The sequence below is a fragment of the Pistacia vera genome, unplaced genomic scaffold, assembly GCF_008641045.1.
Source record: "Pistacia vera cultivar Batoury unplaced genomic scaffold, PisVer_v2 Contig108, whole genome shotgun sequence".
Taxonomy (NCBI): Eukaryota; Viridiplantae; Streptophyta; class Magnoliopsida; order Sapindales; family Anacardiaceae; genus Pistacia; species Pistacia vera.
In genome coordinates, this window is record NW_022195115.1 from 149,649 (window position 1) to 169,089 (window position 19,441).

General features: G+C 34.3%; 3 protein-coding genes and 1 non-coding gene across 5 annotated transcripts; 3 read left to right on the forward strand and 1 right to left on the reverse strand.

Annotated features, from left to right (window-relative positions):
* Positions 1-493: 493 nt before the first annotated feature.
* On the forward strand, positions 494-620 carry LOC116134298. Its single transcript, XR_004128713.1, has one exon. It is a non-coding gene; the product is annotated as a U11 spliceosomal RNA (small nuclear RNA).
* Positions 621-996: 376 nt separating this feature from the next.
* Positions 997-1,908, reverse strand: LOC116133732 (enoyl-CoA delta isomerase 2, peroxisomal-like). Its single transcript, XM_031419426.1, has one exon. It carries the CDS (start codon positions 1,875-1,877, stop codon positions 1,146-1,148), a length of 732 nt encoding a protein of 243 aa, XP_031275286.1. The 5' UTR covers positions 1,878-1,908; the 3' UTR covers positions 997-1,145.
* An 8,236-nt stretch (positions 1,909-10,144) lies between these two features.
* LOC116134185 (uncharacterized protein At4g14450, chloroplastic-like) lies at positions 10,145-10,641 on the forward strand. Its single transcript, XM_031419865.1, has one exon. The coding sequence runs from the start codon at positions 10,212-10,214 to the stop codon at positions 10,509-10,511; it is 300 nt and encodes a 99-aa protein (XP_031275725.1). The 5' UTR covers positions 10,145-10,211; the 3' UTR covers positions 10,512-10,641.
* Positions 10,642-16,272: 5,631 nt separating this feature from the next.
* On the forward strand, positions 16,273-19,334 carry LOC116133450. 2 transcript variants are annotated; one of them, XM_031419166.1, is made up of 2 exons: positions 16,273-18,243; positions 19,159-19,334. In XM_031419166.1, coding segments are annotated over exons 1-2 (1,779 nt in total). In that variant the 5' UTR covers positions 16,273-16,465; the 3' UTR covers positions 19,160-19,334. The 2 variants fall into 2 exon arrangements, with proteins under 2 accessions (XP_031275026.1, XP_031275018.1); XM_031419158.1 differs by lacking the exon at positions 19,159-19,334 and having other exon boundaries at positions 16,273-18,525.
* Positions 19,335-19,441: the final 107 nt, after the last annotated feature.

Sequence of the window (19,441 nt, forward strand, 5' to 3'; positions counted from 1 at the left end):
TTTTAATTAGATCTAAGAAGGTTTTACATCTTTTTTTTTAGATATAAGGTTGTTCAGTAGTAGAGTACTACGGTTGAATAAACAAAATCACACTGCCACCACCATTTTTCAGGGTGTATTTCCATTACAGTCAAAATTCTTTGTGTTTCTGTTATAGCTCATAAGCTTAATTGTGAAATAATGTATAAAGTTGGGGATTGTACTTTAATATGGTATTGCAAATTCTACCCAAGGGCCATTCTGGGGCAGATGCTGAAATAGATCATCATCCTTGCTATTGAAACAAGAATCATTCCCTTGATAGATCGTTCGCAAACCACTTTACTCAATTTCTTTCCACAATTTGAGAATTGTACATGGCCTATTCAAAAATAAAACTTTCAAGTTTCTATGTTTTAGATGTACATAGACAAAAACATCCCACATTGGAAAGGCAATAAAAGTGAAAAGAAAGAGCTTACTATAAAATTATACACTGAATTCTTTACAAACTTAAAAGGGTCGGTTGGCTAAGTATGCCACACTCGCCCTAGTTCGGTGAGTGCCGTATGGCCATCAAGACATATGGCCGACATAATTTGTGGAACCTTATAGGGTTGGCTCGCTTGGCCGACCCTGCATCTCTATATTAATACATTTAACCTTACTTTACCAAATTTAAGACAGTGGCATTCCATTGAAAAACCATTTACAACAGATGTCCAATTTCATTTGCAATCTTTGGGGATAATGGCTCAGTATCTTTCTCTATGTTTTTTCTGCTGGGAACTTTCTCTATTTCTATAATATAAAGTTTTCCTGATCTGCTGATCATTTTTTATCTCTATACCAAACAATTATTTACTTGGAAATTACTTACTACTGTGAAAACACCTTTTGCAACTATCACTTAAACCATTTTATATTTATAACTAATTCAGTACTACTTTAACATTAGCAAGATTCAATAACATACCCTTTTCGAAGAAGTGTATAAACCAAGAAAAACTAAAAGAGTAAAGATGATGAACAATTGCAATGATAAACTTCCAAAGCTTCAAATATTTCTTTATTATAAAAACATCAATCAACTATCTAATCTCTTTTGTAACCCAATCTCTTGGACGTCATTAATTATTTAATCCAAAACACTTTTGAGATGATCATCAGAGCTTAGAATTGGCCAAAACCACTTTTTGAGCCAATCCCAGAACGCCGCATAGCTCCGGATACAAACTCTTCCTTATCTCCGCATACACCTCACCACTCCATTTCCTGGATGCCAATTGCTTCCCCAGGCGCATGCTAGCCTCAGCTACCTGTTCCACGCTATCATGCGCAGAATCCACAATCCCCATCTTCACCGCCTCCTCTCCCTTGATCTTCCTGGCCCTTAATAAGATATCGCGCCGAACCGAAGCCGACCCAATCTTCGCCCGAAACAGAGCCACAAAATAATCAGGCAAAGTGAGCCCGATATCCACCTCGCTCATGTACAGCACGCCTTTGTCACGCCTCATCAGCACGTAGTCGTGGCTCAAAGCCAAACTGAAGCCGGCGGCAGCGGCATGGCCGTTGATGGCGGCTACGGTGGGCATGGGTAAAGCGATCATGGCTGCTACAACGGGCTTAAAATCTTCGACCATCTGGTGGAGACGTTCTCGGGCACCGGTTCTAGAGCCGGCAGCTTGGGCCCAGGCGAGGTCGAAACCGTTGGAGAAGAATTTGCCATGAGAAGTGGTGACAAGAATCGACCCGGGAGTGGCTTGAGCTTTGGCTTGGGAGAGCGCGGAGAGTATGGAGTCGATCACGCGTGGACTGAACCGGTGCTCGTCTAGATCGGAGGAACCAGTTAAGGTCAAGATGAAAACGTTGCCGTGTTTCTCCAGGGTACACATTTTTTTTTTTTTTGGGTTTTTCTTAATCTTGCCAAATAGAGGGGATGGGAGCCGTCGTGAATATCAAGGAACCGAATAAGATTGCATTGGTGGACCGGTGGTTCATCATTTTATTAAATAATCATTTTTTAAATATTAAATATAATAAAAATTCAAGGAAAAACAAAAGAAATGATCCTTATTTTACAGAGGTTTTTATGAACACCCTTGAGATTTAATGAGACCTATAAGTTTTAGAATTGAACATTTACATCCTTGTAGTTTCATAATGGAACACGTACATCTTTGCAATTAACAAACAATATGAAAAGTTAATTCGACTACAGAATCTTGATACAATAACTAATATATTCTTATTTTATCTTTTCCTCAATAACAAAAAAAAAAAAAAAAAGTTAATATCTAACATTTATCATATGATCAAATTATTAAATAGACAATCCAATAAAAAATTTGGGAAATAAAATACTTGTTTTATATTGTGTCATATATTTTATTCTCATGATAGTTACTTTTTACAAACATCATTCAATTATAAGTTTGTAAGTATTGTACTGAGACTACAAGGATATAAGTTTTCATTATGAAAATTATGGTTTCTTTCAGTAAACCTCAAGGGTGTCCCTGAAAAACCTCAAATTTAAATGACTAGTCGACTGAGAAGAAATCCTGAGCCACGGCACCTTCTAATAAATACTATGAAGCCCCATTCTTAAAAATTGAAATCGACTTACATATAGAATTTGTTGGTACAAAAATTTGAACCAACCAGATATCTGATTGATCTTGTCGAAATCAAAACTGATGTGTGCGTGATTAGTAATAATCAACGATAAATATGAATGAAATGAACTAAAAAAAAGAGATTTTTAAAGTGGTTTGATCAAGTTAATAGCCTACATCCACTGTGTTTTTGTATTTACTGTGAGAGTTTACAATGCAATTCTTATCTGAAATTCGTGACCCCCTTCTCATTGTCTGAGGGGGGTTTATATACCAAATTTGTACAAAGGAATAAACAAAATTCAGAAAATTGTAACTGATTTGAACCATAATTCCAATATCCTCGCGATTGGGCGTTGTGATTGCACAGTGATCACCGTTGATCCAATCATTCCCTCAATATCTGGGATCTAAAGTAATCTGGTGATTGATTGAATGATTTCTTGAATTTTTCATGACTATCTTATGTTGGGTCGATCAATCGTAGTTGTCAAGCTCATTTTAGATCGAGTTATATCCTCGAGTTGGCCCGAGTTTGGCGAAAAACCACACACAACATAATTAACAAAAAAGTAAGGTAGAGAATATTTTAGCCCAAACAAATTATAATTAGCAGTATGGAAAGGCAAGAGAAACAAAAAAGCGTTCAAATTTAATCGGGTTGTCTTTTTACTCATTTTAAATTGTCTTGTTCAATCAGTTTATAAACCCCATTATGTAAAAAACCATCCTATATTTAAATGGGTAAAATCGTAAATAAAAAGAGATACATACAAGGGGTAGGATTCATATATCTCTTATTAAAACTTGTAGAATTATGTATTATATAAACCCGCACTAGCTCCAAAGAAACCTTTTCATTCATATTTCAATCTCTTTTTCTTGGTATTCATGCTATAAATAATTACTTGACTTAATAAATTATCCAACGCCAGTGATATAATTGAGACATCTCACATGGTTTGGGAGGAAGGGACTTAGCTGGTTAAATACTAAGAGAACTCACCAATAGTCAAGACGTGTTTAGGGCATAAAATAAGAGTTTTTGGGCTTGAAAACAAAACTATGAGGGGTTCGGTTTTAAAGTCAGGTCACTCAGACTTCCAAAACGGATAGTATCATAACAGTGTTGACAGAGGCGGATCCAACCCCTTTGAGGGTAGGCTAGATTTTTTTAAAAATTATTAATATAGATCCACAAAAAATTGTTATTAATATATATATTTAGGTTTACTCTCAAATTTTTTTTAAAAGAGAACTATTATACATATATCCAATGTAGGGGTGTTCAAAAAAATGCAAAAACCGAACCGAAAAAACGATTCGGTTACGGTTCAAAAAATTCAAAAAACCGAATATTCGGTTCGGTTACCGGTTCAGGAGAAATTAGAAACGGTTAACCGAAAACCGGTTTTTCAAATATATATATATTATATTAAATAAATAAATAATAACCTAAACTAAAATAAATCCCTAATTCACTCAATCTAAAATCCCAACCCAAATTTTTTTTCTTAGTTCCCAATGTATTGTCTATATTTACAATTTAATTTAAGACAAAATTTAAAAAAAAAAAAAAGTTTTATAAAAAAAAAAGAGAAAATCGGTTCAAAACCGGTTAACCGCTTTTTTTAAAACGGTTAACTGGTTCGGTTTCGATTCAGGAATTTTTCCGAACTGAAAATCTGGTTCGGTTTAGAAAAGCGGTTAACCGATTCGGTTAACCACTTTTGAACACCCCTAATCCAATGCCCACAAAAAAACTTACTATTAATATATATATTCCAAGCTCACATCATATTAAAAGTTTAAAACTCTCTCAATTCTTCTTCTCCACGGTTCGATGTGCTTTTTATGATTTTATCACTAAACTTCTTTACTCTCTCATTCTCTTTTTATTTTTCTCATGTTATTCGTTCTTAAAACTTTTGAAAACTAAAATTGTTGAAACTTTCGTTACTTAAGGTGCCACAATTAGCTCTGTTTTCTATTTTATTAGTTTTAGGTATTTGTATTACTCATTTCAATTTAGTTTATTTTATGGTTGAATCATACTTGTTTTTTGAAGGTTTTTTATTCTAATTTGAGGGAAAAAGACATGAATCTTGTAATTTTATTTTGTGTTTTGTGTCTAAGAATGTTCTTGCTTTCCCAAATTAAAACCTTAGCTATAGTTTAAATGACATTATTCTTCACCATTCACCCACTACTTTCTTACATTTCAAACGTTACCGTTCAACTGCTCAAAATTATTAAAGAAATTTGAGTTATTATCTATGTTAATACCATTTTTTTAATAAATTTGTATTAAAAGTCAATTTAAGTTTTGGTTGACTTTAACTTAGATTAAATATGATAAAATCATGAAAATTTATATTATAATCTTTAGAAGCTAAAAATTAAAAAAATAATAAAAAAAAGAAGATTTTGCTTAAGATTTACTCCAAAATTTACTTTTCATAAATATTACATCATTGCATTTTTTTTCTTTTTAGGTTTTTGATATTTTATTATTCTATTAACTTAAAGTTTAGTGATTTTTTAAAAAAATTTCTAATTGTTGGGTAAACAATGACGCGCCAGGAAGGGCTCCGAGCAAAAACTCTGGGTCCGTCGCTGAGTGTTGGGCTAGCAGTAGGCCAGGTGTTACATAAATTCTGAGCAAAAGAAAGGAGGGAGTGGAGTGAGCTGAGCACTGTTTTAATTCAATTTTGAAGAAATAGATGAGACTGGTTTAGGCTGAAATAGTACGACCCCATAAAATAAGCCTATGTCTTTTAATAAAAATACAAGGAGAGTTGAATTAAATAGCTTTTTCAGTGTCATAGTTGAACTCATTAATATTGACCTATCCTCCACCTCTCAAGTCTCTTGAATAGCTGAATTTAAGTGCACCCTCCATTATCTTTTTAACTGTATTGCTGTGTTGGTTTGAGGTGTTCTCAGTTCAACCCCATCTCTTCTAAACAAAATTTAATGGGCTCTCAGTACCTACCTGTCCTACTCAACTATTCTCCCTTGTACACCATTTACATATTTCCTTTTCCTCAATATATGCATAAAAAGATTCCTTCTTCTTGCACAGTGGCAGTAGCGTGACTGCAACAGAAACAGAAGATTTCTTCATCTCTTTTTCATTCGAAAGAAGAAGACGGAGAAAACAAGCGAGTTTCAGAGGAGAGGACGGGAGGAGGACTGGAGGAGAGACGAGTAAATGTAATGAAGAAGAAGACGAGTTTGAGTCTTTGAGAGGGCAGCGGCGGCTACCGGAGTTTGAAAGAAGGAGTATGATTGTGAAGTTAGGGATTCAAACTAATAAAGATAATAAAGATTTTTAAAAATTAAAATAATATTATTATATTAGGATTATAGGAAAATCGGTTTATTAAACTGGTTTCGGTTAACCGGTTACAAAAATAATATAAATCGTAAACCAAACCAAAAAACCGGTTTAGCAAATTTTTTAAATCGGTTTACCGGTTTCTCGGTTCGGTTTCCTTTTTTTTTTTTTTTTTTTTTGCAGCCCTAATCAGAACCGATGTGTGCATGATTAATGATAATCAGCGATGAATATAAATTAAATGAACTAAAAATAAAGAGATTTTTAAAGTGGTTTGGCCAGGTTAACAGCTTACGTCCACTGTGTTTTTGTATTTGCTGTGAGAGCTTACAATGCAATTCTTATTTGAAATTCGTGACCCCTTCCTCATTGTCTGAGGAGGGTTTATATTCAAGATTTGTACAAAGAAAGAAACGAAATTCAGGAGATTACAACTGATTTGAACCATAATTCAAATATCCTAGCGATTGGGCATTGTGATTGTACAATGATCACTGTTAATCCAGTCATTCCCACAATATCTGAGATCTGAAGTAATACGGGGATTGACTGAATGATTTCTTGAATTGTTCGCTACTAGTTTATGCTAGGTTGATCAATCGTAGTTGTCGAACTCATTCTGGATCGAGCTATATCCTCGAGTTGGCCCGAGCTTGACGAAAAACCACACACAACATAATTAAAAAAAAAGTAAGGTAGAGAATATTTTAGCCCAAACAAATTATAATTAGCAGTATGGAAAGGCAAGAGAAACAAAAAAGCGTTCAAATTTAATCGGGTTGTCTTTTTACTCATTTTAAATTGTCTTGTTCAATCAGTTTACAAAACCCCATTATGTAAAAAACCATCCTATATTTAAATGGGTAAAATCGTAAATAAAAAGAGATGCATACAAGGGGTAGGATACATATATCTCTTATTAAAACTTGTAGAATTATGTATATATTTAAATAAACCCGCAGTAGTTCTAAAGAAACCCTTTTCATTCATATTTAAATTTCTTTTTCTTGGTATTCATGCTATAAATAATTACTTGACTTAATAAAGTATCCAACACGTGATAAATTGAGACATCTTACATGGTTTAGGAGGAAGGGGTTCAGCTGGTTGAATACCAAGGGAACTCACCAATAGTCGAGGCGTAGGCCTAAAACAAAAGTTTCTGGACCTGAAAACAAAATTGTGAGGTGTTTGGTTTTGCAGTTAGGCCACCTAGACTTCTACAATGGATAATATCATGACAGTGTTGACAGAAGCAGATCTAGCCTCTTTGAGGATATGCTAGATTTTTTAAAAAATTATTAATATAAGCCCGTAAAAAATTGATATTAATGTATATACTTAAGTTTACTCTCAGATTTTTTTTTTTTTTTTTAAGAGAACTATATATATATATATATATATCCAATGCCACAAAAAACTCACTATTCATATATATATTCCAAGCTCACATCATATTAAAAGTTTAAAACTCTCTCCACTCTTCTTCTCCACGGTTCAATGTGCTTTTTATGATTTTATCTATAAACTTCTTTACTCTCTTATTCTCTTTTTCGTTTTCTCATGCATTCACTCTTAAAACTTTTGAAAACTAAAATTGTTGAAGTTTTCATTACTAAGGTGCTACAATTAGCTCTGTTTTTTGTTTTATTAGTTTTAGGTATGTGTATTACTCATTTCAATTTACTTTATTTAGGGTTGAATCATGCTTATTTTTTTAAAGGTTTTTTATTCTAATTTGAGAGAAAAAGACATGGATCTTGTGATTTTGTTGTATTTTGTGTCTAAGAATGTTCCTGTTTTTCCAAATTAAAGTCTTAACTATAGTTTAAAAGACATAATTCATCACCCTTCATCCACTATTTTCTTACGTTTCAAATATCACCGTTCCTGCTCAAAATTATTAAGGAAATTTAAGTTAGTATCTATGTTTATACTAAGAAATCCCCCTCCGCCCCATCTTAATTCATATTAAAAGTAAATTTAAGTTTTGGTTGACTTTATCATATGATAAAGTCATAAAAATTTATATTATAATTATTGAAATTAATAAAAGAAAGATTTTGCTCAAGGTTTACTTAATATATTTATTCAAGTAAAAAAAGATTGCGTTATTTTCTTTTAGGTTTTTAATATTTTATTATTTTATTTGTTTAAAGTTTGGTGGTTCTTTTCAGTTTTTACTAATTGCCCCAAAGCAAAAATTCTGGTTCGCCACTGAGTGTTGGGCTAGCAGTGGGCCAGGAGTTACATAAATTCTGAGCAAAAGAAAGGAGGGAGTGGAGTGAGCTGAGCACTGTTTTAATTCAATTTTGAAGAAATAGATGAGACTGGTTCAGGCTCAAATAGTACGACCCCATAAAATAAGCCTATGTCTGTTAATAAAAATACAAGGGGAGTTGAATTAAATAGCTTTTTCAGTATCATAGTTGAACTCATTAATATTGACCTATCCTCCACCTCTCAAGTCTCTTGAATAGCTGAATTTAAGTGCACCCTCCATTATCTTTTTAACTGTATTGCTGTGTTGGTTTGAGGTGTTCTCAGTTCAACCCCATCTCTTCTAAACAAAATTTAATGGGCTCTCAGTACCTACCTGTCCTACTCAACTATTCTCCCTTGTACACCATTTACATATTTCCTTTTCCTCAATATATGCATAAAAAGATTCCTTCTTCTTGCACAGTGGCAGTAGCGTGACTGCAACAGAAACAGAAGATTTCTTCATCTCTTTTTCATTCGGCACAAATATCTATTCAGGGTACGTCATCTCTTTGCCTTTGATATCCTTTTTCTGAAAAGGTTTCAACCTTTACCATCAATTTGCTGCAACGGAACTCTTGAATCCTTCTTGTTATTAAAAACGGATCTTTTAGTAAACGAGAAGTTGAAGAGTTTAGATCATCAGGGCTCTGTTAATTGTTTCAGACCTTTCTCCACAAAACAAAAACGACAATCAACAACTGAACGTTACGTTGAATTCTTCGATTTGACGGTTCTATCCTTGACTGAAACCCAAACCAAACCTACCTGTAAATTAGCTGTGGACAGTACAGAATTCAACAAAACGACAATAAAAGATAACAACAAATGCAGACCAGACACGTGTGTGTAGATGGCATGTGAAAGCGTCAGATGAGATCGGAGGGGTGGTGGTTGATAGTAAGTTAAAATGTCATAGATCATGTAACGTTAATTAAAAGGGTGATGGTGGGTGGGGTCAAAATCTGGTGGTGTATGAATTACTAAAAGTTAAGAAATGGGCCCATAGAATTGGGGACGGTGAAAGTGAAGTGGGGTTTTGTGAATGGTATCGTTGTTTATGATTACTGAGTCTAGTCAAATAACGCATCCAACTAGCTCTTTGACCCTATTATTCATACGCTTCCCTTACCTTCCTGTCTTCACCAGCTTGTTTCTTCACAACCTCAGCTTGGCTTCCTTTTTTTTTTTTTTTTTAAATTTATTTATAATCGAAGCTATTGGGATTAATTTATGTACGTCTCAATTAATTTTTAGAAATCTTGAAACTATCAATCAACTAAAAACTCTCCCAAAACCTAAAATTAAACGAATAAGAGCTCTAATAATTATTCTTATTAACAAGTAAGAGAGATTTTAACTTAAAACTTTTTGAATAATACATCTAAAAATCTCTATTAAACCACTCCGTCACACCAAAAGCTTCCAGTTTTAATTAACCTATTCTCAGTGCTTAGTTTTCATACTTTCACCAGTAAAATTTAAATTATTATTGATAGATAAAGTACTTTTAAATATATGGAAAACAAAATATTTATTAGAATATTATGTACCCAACATAAATGTGTAGACCTTTTTAGTTTTTATCTTATAAATAAATATTATCACTTTAAGAACTTAATAATAAGTGATTTTTTTTTTTATTCAATAGAAAAAAATGTATTATTTATTTTAAATTGGGAATGTGGTAAATATTTATTTAGTAAGAAAGCTCATATTGAAAATTGGAAAAATGAATCAATAGAATAAAAATAAAATAATAATAAAAAAAGTTTAGAAACAGAATATTCCAGCATAAAAAATAATCGGCTCCAAACTCGAGCTGTGAGCCAGTGACAGCTCATTGTATATTAGATGCTTTCTGTTCTTAGAAACGTGTACACCACGTGCCTTCTTTAGTCTTACCCACTCTTATATATAAACCTTCTTCCTCATTCTTTCTCTCACCTTCTTCATTTTTCTTCTGTAAATCAAATCTAAAACAATTAATACAAAATCTTTTTTTTTCTATGGCCGAATCATCCAGAAGTAAAACCGGCACCCAGCCAAGCCGGCTCCAGCGTCGCCGCCCGGCTTCTCTGCAAATCAGTCCCGTCTCCACTTGGAACGTAGCGATTCCACTCCTATCACCACTTGCCTCGTCACCGACATCGATTGACGTGGCCGCTGAGATTAAATCACGGACGGATTCACGGCAAGAGCAACGGACGGAAGGCGAAAAGCCGGTGTTCAAGAAGTGGCAGCATCCGGCGGCTCCATTCTGTTACGAAAAGACTCCGATAAAGCCGTTCTTTTCTGTGCCTGTATAGCCGGTAAAATTAGGATGGTCAAAAAAAGTAGATGGTAGACGAATCTAACGGTGTACGTGCGTGTTGGGTTTACTTTGTGAACAACATGCACGGGACTTAACTCATTGTATATGTAGTGTTTTTCTTTTTATCTTTTTTTTTTTTATTATAATTAACTTCTTCCATAATATTATTTGTTCATAACTGATAAGAAAATGATTGAAGGTCTAGTAATGAAAATAATTGATCAATTACAGGTAAATCTGGGATCATTGCATTAGTTTTAGGCACTTTTAGCCATTGATATTGCTTTTCATATTCAACTACAAGAAATCTAAGATTATATTGTATAGTTGATTAGGTCAGTGAAAATAGATGATGATAATAAAAGAAGATGAAATCTTAAGTGGTTTTCCAAGTTCAAATTCCCATGACCTTGATAATGTATTGAATAGGGTATAGCCATTAGAGTTTTTAATCGTGTGGTTTTAGGTCCTAAAGGAGCGGCAATTATGATCTCTTACTCTTAGAGATCTGATTGGTAGCTCGAAAGATAAATAAATAAATAAATGTATTGAATGAATCAATTGAATTGATTGAAAGGAAACGCAACACTGTTGAACTACCCAAATTAATAATGCCAAATTAGAGACTATTACAATGGCTAAATCAAACAAACCATGTCGTCACACTTTTGACAAACTTTACCATAAAATTTTAATAATATTAGAATTATATGGATTAAAATACAAAGATTCCACTATTACTATACCTTGTCGCAAACACAGTCAATAAATGAATAAAATTGAGTGGCGACAATATCTATGAATTGGTGGATCTGATCCTCACACCCAGATAGAGGCAAAGCTTAAAAGCTTGGGTGAAAAATTAACATAAAGTGACTTTTTTTAAGAAATATATTATTTANGGAGACTATTACAATGGCTAAATCAAACAAACCATGTCGTCACACTTTTGACAAACTTTACCATAAAATTTTAATAATATTAGAATTATATGGATTAAAATACAAAGATTCCACTATTACTATACCTTGTCGCAAACACAGTCAATAAATGAATAAAATTGAGTGGCGACAATATCTATGAATTGGTGGATCTGATCCTCACACCCAGATAGAGGCAAAGCTTAAAAGCTTGGGTGAAAAATTAACATAAAGTGACTTTTTTTAAGAAATATATTATTTATAAAATAATATGACATATACATAGGAAATAGAGATTCGATGCGGAAATCAATGGCCATTGTTAGTCTCATCCACAACAGTGGCCCAGTCCAGGTGCCTTCGTCGTTTTCAGATTTCAATATTCATTGGGAAAGGAATTTGGTCCCAACTTTATTTTAACCAGAATACAATGAATATACTGTCATTGGACCTCACTCTTCACCAAGATACGCCAAAGCAAATCGAACCTGGACGGGATTTTGCCTTGGACCTTTTATTTATTTATTTGTAATTAAATATATTTCTTCAAATTTTATCAAAACTCTAAACTTGGCAGCACCTTCAAGTATGATTCTTGAAGCACGAGGGTTGAACAGTCAAACTAAAATGGCGAAGATGCAGAGCCACATAAGGTGTATCATTATCAATATTTAAGGAAAAGGGATTCCTTCTTCAGTACCCATTCCATTACCAATAAATAGTCAATCATTCCCTTCTCTAGTTTATGCCATGATTGTGAAATAATGGTCAATTCAATCTTTCAGTAATCTGAATATGCTTCCTTTTCATCTTAATATTTACAAATGACAAAGAATTGTGGAGAAATTCAAACCCAAACCACTAGCGCCATCAGTTGTTTAATAAGACGGAGCAATCACGGTCTCAATTTTCAAAACTTATTTAGACAAATGAATTCAAGCTATGAATATTTGTATAAGACAGAGCAAGCTGTATAAATGGTTTCTGACCATTTGGCAAACACAAACAGCAACCAAAGAAAAAACCCTAAATGGTGTTGACTGTTTCAAAATCTAGATAACTCGAAACAGCAATTTCAACAGTCTACCTGATTTTATTTTACATGTGAAAATGAAGTTCCACGACCTTGATTGCTGTGAATTGAAACACGGCTAAAGTCGTTAGAAAACTGATAAAAAAAACAATAGCTTGCCCCGCGGAAGAAAATATTATGCTTTCTTGAATTCTTGTGTTTAAACGCCCGCAATGAAAATAATAATATATTGGCTTTTCCATCATCTTTTGTAAAGGTCTACTCATCTACACATAGATTAAGAATATATATATATATATTCCAATTAAGCGTGAAAAAGTCCTGCGGATAATGAACACAGAAGTTTGTAATAAAAACAAAAATAGAATTGTAAAGGTCCTCTTGTTGGTATTTTCCTTAAGTCAGCTTAATTCAAAACCAAGAACACGGATTTGGTTGGAATGGAATGGTGTTCCCACTGGAATGGAATGGTGTTCCCACTTATTGTTGCAAGCTTATATTTCTCAAAGAAGAAAGAGAAGAAAGCTGAAAACAAGAACACGGATTTGGTTGGAATGGAATGGTGTTCCCACTTATTGTTGCAAGCTTATATTTCTCAAAGAAGAAAGCTGAAAACAAGATAATATATGTATTAGGATTTGATTGGTGCAACTACTTTCACTTGATTTGCGATAAAAGGAGAAAGAAAACGTGTTTTTGGCAATTTCTGGTGAACATTGATAACTTCAGTTACACGGTGCAACCCTCTAGACCTTCTAAACTTTGTTGAAGAAAACCCATTTACGTATACGAAAAATCATTACTTCCATTGACGACTAGCCAAACTTAACTAAACATTCATTTGATTTTTTTGCGTATAGAATGAAGATCAGTCATAGAGGAGTCGATCCTCAAGAATGGAAAGACGCATAACCTCATCGGTGGGTTAACATGACGTTGGGACTTATTCACTTGGGCCTATTGGGCTGGGCGACATTGCTTGACCCTCTAGGCCTTTTCATTGATGTGGGCAGGCTAGGCTGCACTTTTTTGTTTTTCGTGGGGGTCAGAGACTCCAAGCTACAGTTGAACAAATAGTTGGAAAAAACCATACATCAAGACAAGAAATAGACCTTTATCCTTTAAACCGACAGATTTCTGAATAAACAAATTGCCTTGATTGAGTATCAACAAATCAAAGGCATGATAATTCCTCAATTGTCAAAAAGATACACCTATATAACCGAAAAAATTAACACTACCTTCTCCACGACAAGGACTTTCCAATTACTAGATTATGCATTACAAAAGCAGATTGTGGGGCAAATTCAACAGCCTTACCCATTTATTCTCATCTCAAAAGTTAGTCCAAACACAAACTTACATGCAGAATGCTGGGAATTCGTAACTATCAACCAATCCCCTTTATATGCTTTTACGTATTTATCTTCTCCACTCTCCATTAACATGCATGTCCTTTTCTTCTACATAGTGGATTTGTTTACAGCTTCCTCACCATCATATTTATATCCTTAATTTTGTTTTGTTGTAGTTAAACTAGGAATTTGACCTTAATATTCGAACTAATGATGTCTTGATTAAATAAACTTTGGTATCTCAAGAAACATAGCAATGATAATAATAATAAACTGATGTATTACTTAATAATAATGCGTTGAAAAAGCTAAACAAGACACTCAATAGATGATTCATCATTATAGCAAACTTCCCTTTTGAGAAAAAGGAGAGAAAGCAAAAATACACGATGGACCACGGCTCTTCCACATGCACCTTCATATGATGATGAGCAGAAGAATCAAAGGCACACACAAACACAAAATTATAGGCAAAAGCTGAAAACGTGGTCCTCTCTTCCTTATGAGATAAAGATATCCCTCCAAAACTTGAGGTTTCAACAATATTGAACCCAAATTCAGAGGTCCATGAGTTGAAAAAGTGGCAGCAGAGACAGCCAATGTTGTGTACTTGCAGCTCTTAGAAAGAGAAACAAGCATGGTCCAATATCTTAAATTACAGAGGAATATTAAGTTGTAAGCCTACTTATTTGTTTGATTTTTAGGCGTATGTGAAGATGTGAGTGGCTGAAACGTGGGGCTTTTCCTAGCTAGCTGTTGATTCTTCATGTGCCCACATGAAGTTATTAGCATGTTCCCTTGAAAGATGGAAGGTGAGCTCCCACATGATTTATGGGCTGAAATTTTTGATAAGTTATAGGTTATTTTATATACAATTTTAAAGAAGCTGCAGCAACAAATAAGCAATTGGGATGCTGCGCCCAACTCCTTTTAATGTACATATCTATCAAATAATTTGATAGATTTGATTAGACCTTCGTTCTCTTGGGAGATCAGAGTACATATTTTACAAGAAGAGAAGCCAATTCATAATTTTTGTTTTTCGTGTTTTCTTTTTGTCATTATGTGATTGTTTCTTTATCTCTTTTGCAGAGTGACTATCCATAAATAATACATATGGATGGTCTTGGCTCTCAAGTAGTAAGTGAGATGTGTCTATGAAAAAAACAAGTCACCAACTCCCACTATGGTTAACTTTTGACGAACTCCACCCAACTTTAGTCAAAATTTCATGCATAATAACTTCTTTTTCCCTTCATTATTAATCAACAAATCTAACCCAAAGTCTTTGCTAAAAGATGGGACAAAGAATTTTCACTCTTTTACTTTTTGTTTGATGGAGAAAAGAATTGAAACTTCGACGTGGGGTTAGGGGTTGCTTGAATATTATCAAGAGTTGGGAGATGGAGAAGTTACAACTTAAATCACCCTCTGCTAGCTTCGTCAAAGATTGTTCAATTTGAAATGGAAACTAAAACTTGTAGATTTCTCCATCGAATCATTTAAACCAATATGCAAGAGAAGAGCTTGAATTACGTAACCAAATACAGTGTGTAATCTTTGACTGGAAAGCCCTAAATGCCAAACTTGGGAGGAGATTTGGCACCAAATATTGTCTGCCACCAATTGTTGTGATCATATAATTAGGTTTAGAAATAAATATTTTTAGCCAAAAATTGATGCCCGTTTTATTCATATATGGGTTAGTTTGTGTATCAAATATATGTTAAACTTTGGATTCAAGTCAAAGTTGGTTTGGTAGCTTCTATTTTTGTTGACCCTAAAGCAATCTTAGGTCAAACCCACTTCGTCTCAGATTCTCAGGCACCCGTCACTTCTTTGTATAGTACTTTCCTGGCAGTGGGGATGGATACCAAATCCTCAAAGAACCACCCATAATTTCTCACACTTTATAATTCAATTAATTAATATATTTGTTAATTAGATTTGAATTTGCAGCGTGTTCGTTGACTTATTCAATATGAAATGCAGAATTTTTTTTTTTTTTTAATGTGATAGCCCTTGTAGAAAGGTGTATATAATTTCCAAGTCCAGTTCTTGGAAATTTTCTTTTAATAATCCTTGAATGTTCTCTAACTTCATTCCAACGCAGAATTAAATTATCATTAACATATTAATTTAAATAACTCTAAAACGAATGTAATAATTTTCATGGAAATATCTAAAAACATTTATTAAAACAAAAATTAAAATCTATGCGTACCAAATTGCAGTAAAAATCTGTTTCCAAAATATGATATGTATAAATAAATAATTGCTTCGGGTACTTTTAAAAGGGCCAGTAATGCTTTAAAGGGAGAAAATAAAAAAGTCAACAGAATTCAATTAAAGTACATTGAATGGTAGTAGCAGAAGACAATTTTTAAAAGTTAAAACCCTCAAAAACTCAAGTATAGTTTCAAATAGTGATTCCCACAAGCACAAACACAATGAGAGCTTCTCTGCAACACTGGTGCTCTTCTTTTTGATTCCCACTTCACGCCCTTCCTTTATTTCATCACTTTCATTTTTCCTCTTGCACGTTGTTCTTACTTTCTCCAACACCAATCAATTGTTGCAGAAAGCTTTTTGTTTTTTTGAGTGTAATCTCCAACTACCCAACTCAGATCTCTAAGCAGAAATGGTGGCAGAACCTTGGATACTCAAGATGGGAAACCAAGTAAGTAGCAATCTTAAACACGCTCTCCTTCTTGAACCTTCTTCCAAGAAAAAAAAGAGCCCAAAAAGCCATGAAGCTAAACACTTCATTGGGATTCTTTCTTTTGAAGTGGCTAATGTCATGTCAAAGACTATTCATTTACATAAATCTTTAACAGATTCAGAGATCTCCAAGCTGAAAGCTGAGATCTTGAACTCTGAGGGGATTAAGTACTTGGTTTCAACTGATCAAAATCATCTTCTTCAGCTTGCTTTAGCTGAGAAGCTGGATGACTTGAACCGGGTTGCTAGTGTTGTGTCCAGGTTAGGGAAGAAATGTTGTGAACCAGCTTTACAAGGATTTGAGCATGTTTATAATGATGTTATGACTGGAGTTATTGATGTTAAAGAATTGGGGTTTTTGGTTAAAGATATGGAGAGTATGGTGAGGAAAATGGAGAGGTTTGTGAATGCAACTGCCAATCTGTATAGTGAATTGGAGGTTTTGAATGAGTTGGAACAAACGTCTAAGAAGTTTCAACAGAATCAGCATGAAGAAAGTCGTAGAGCGTTTGAGCAGAAATTGATTTGGCAGAAGCAGGATGTGAGGCATCTTAAGGAAATTTCGCTTTGGAATCAGACTTGTGATAAGGTTGTTGAGTTGTTAGCTCGGACTGTTTGTACAATTTATGCTAGGATTTGTGTTGTTTTTGGGGAGACTGCTTTAGAGAGGGACATTCTTGGGTTGAGTGAGGAACATTCTGTTGTGGTGAAGGATGAATGCAGACAGGTTTCGGGTCACGTCCAAGTGGTTTCAGGGCCATTGAAACGGGGTCTCAGCAGGCGTAGTAGTAATGGGTATCATTCAGGGTTAATTGAGAAAGGTGGACTGGAAAAAAGGGAGATTAGTTTGAAGTCTCGGATTGACTCAAAGAGAGGTGAAGTAGCATTTTGTCGAGTGAATGACTTTAACGTTCCGTGTGGGGCTAGCCCTGGAAGGCTTTTTATGGAGTGTCTTAGTTTAAGCAGTTCAGTTTCGAAGTTTGATGATGATGGGATTGATTGTGAGGAACGAAGTAGTCAAATTTCAGGCTGTTGCAGTGTTGGTAATGGCAGTTTAAAGAGAGAGCCAATTCATTCTGGTTCTTTTGTCCGGAGTCAAATCAGTGTTCCTTTCAGCGTAGATCAGAGACAGTCTATGTGTGGCGTGACAAACGGTGCTCATTTTGCCCCCAAAAACAGATTGACCGCATATGCTTCTCCCTCTACTGTGGGTGGTTCTGCTCTTGCCTTGCATTATGCAAATGTCATAATTGTCATAGAGAAGCTGCTTCGTTACCCTCATTTAGTTGGCGAGGAAGCTAGGGATGATTTATATCAGATGTTGCCTGCAAGCTTAAGAATGTCTCTCAAGACTAATCTCAAGTCTTACATCAAAAATTTGGCAATATATGATGCTCCACTTGCCCATGATTGGAAAGAGACCCTTGATGGGATACTGAAGTGGCTTGCCCCACTGGCTCATAATATGATCAGGTGGCAAAGTGAACGAAATTTCGAGCAACAGCAAATTGTGACGCGGACAAATGTTCTGCTGCTGCATACACTATATTTTGCTGACAGGAAAAAGACAGAAGCAGCCATCTGTGAGCTCCTTGTTGGCTTGAATTACATATGTCGCTACGAACAACAGCAAAATGCCTTATTAGACTGTGCCAGTAGTTTTGATTTTGAGGACTGCATGGAGTGGCAATTACAGTATGGCGCTTCTTATTTGAATTGATTACATTGTTGGATGTGTATACCTTAAAGAGTCATGTAGAGCATCTTCCTCCACTCCTGATACTTGTATGAAGACACAGATGATAATTTAACAAAATGTGAATATCTGAGCTTTGCACACACTAGAATTTATATTATTGAAGACCGGAGTTGAGTGATGTAATTTATTGCAAGGTACGAGAAGTTTTGACTTCTGAAGTATATAATTCCAGTTATATATGGAAAAGAAGTGTAATTCTTCTCTGTAGAATGTGTTTATATTTCTGTATATAATTGTTTTTTCTTCTGGAAAAATATGTGTTTTCTTTTTCTACATTTAATTCTTCTCTGTGGAAACACATTGATCCTCTGCTGGTGATTGGTTCTTCTTGATTGACTGCCTTATACAAAACCGATGTTGTAGATAAGTATTATACTGTACCAAACTGATGAATGCTGTGGCTAATATAGACTTAATTTTGTCTAGTGGTTGATTATGAGTTCTGCACTGAATTTTTTAAGTAGTGGCAATGGAAATTATCCAGATTTAAGTTTGAACAGAGAAATTTCCTATTTAGTTCAAACTTGATAGTTATTCTGTACTTTATGGGACATTATGGAACGATAATAGCCTCACTGATCCGGAGAAAAGACGCAAATTAAATTCCCAACTTCATTTTATGAACAGAGAAATTACTCTTCATCTTTCTGGGCATGTGTGATGTGAATGAGGCTGATATCAAACCATGTGTCTTTTTGGTTGAACTTCATTTCGACTGCATCTCTTAGTAGTAATTTTAATATCATTATAACTAATCGTATGAACATTTTAGAAAACATCTTGTGGTTCTGTCCATCCAAAACTTGAAGGAGGGTTCTTATTCTTGTGTGCTTGAATATGCAGTAAATCTTGATAATCTTCATTGGCGATCACTACCTGCTCAAGGGACATTATTCTGGTGGCCATCACAGTTGCCTATTTCTGCTATGGTATGAATGTTGTATCTTGAACTAACAAGGGTGTCACTAGATCCAATCCAGACATGTTAGATGCAGTTAACCATGTCCATTGTAGCCGAATAAATACTTTCAATTACTCACTAGAACAGAATTATTGAATGTAGTAAATTAGTCTGATTCTTGAAGGTTACAAAAATTATTGCAATTTGGTTTGTGTCTCGAGGTGTGAATAAAGTAG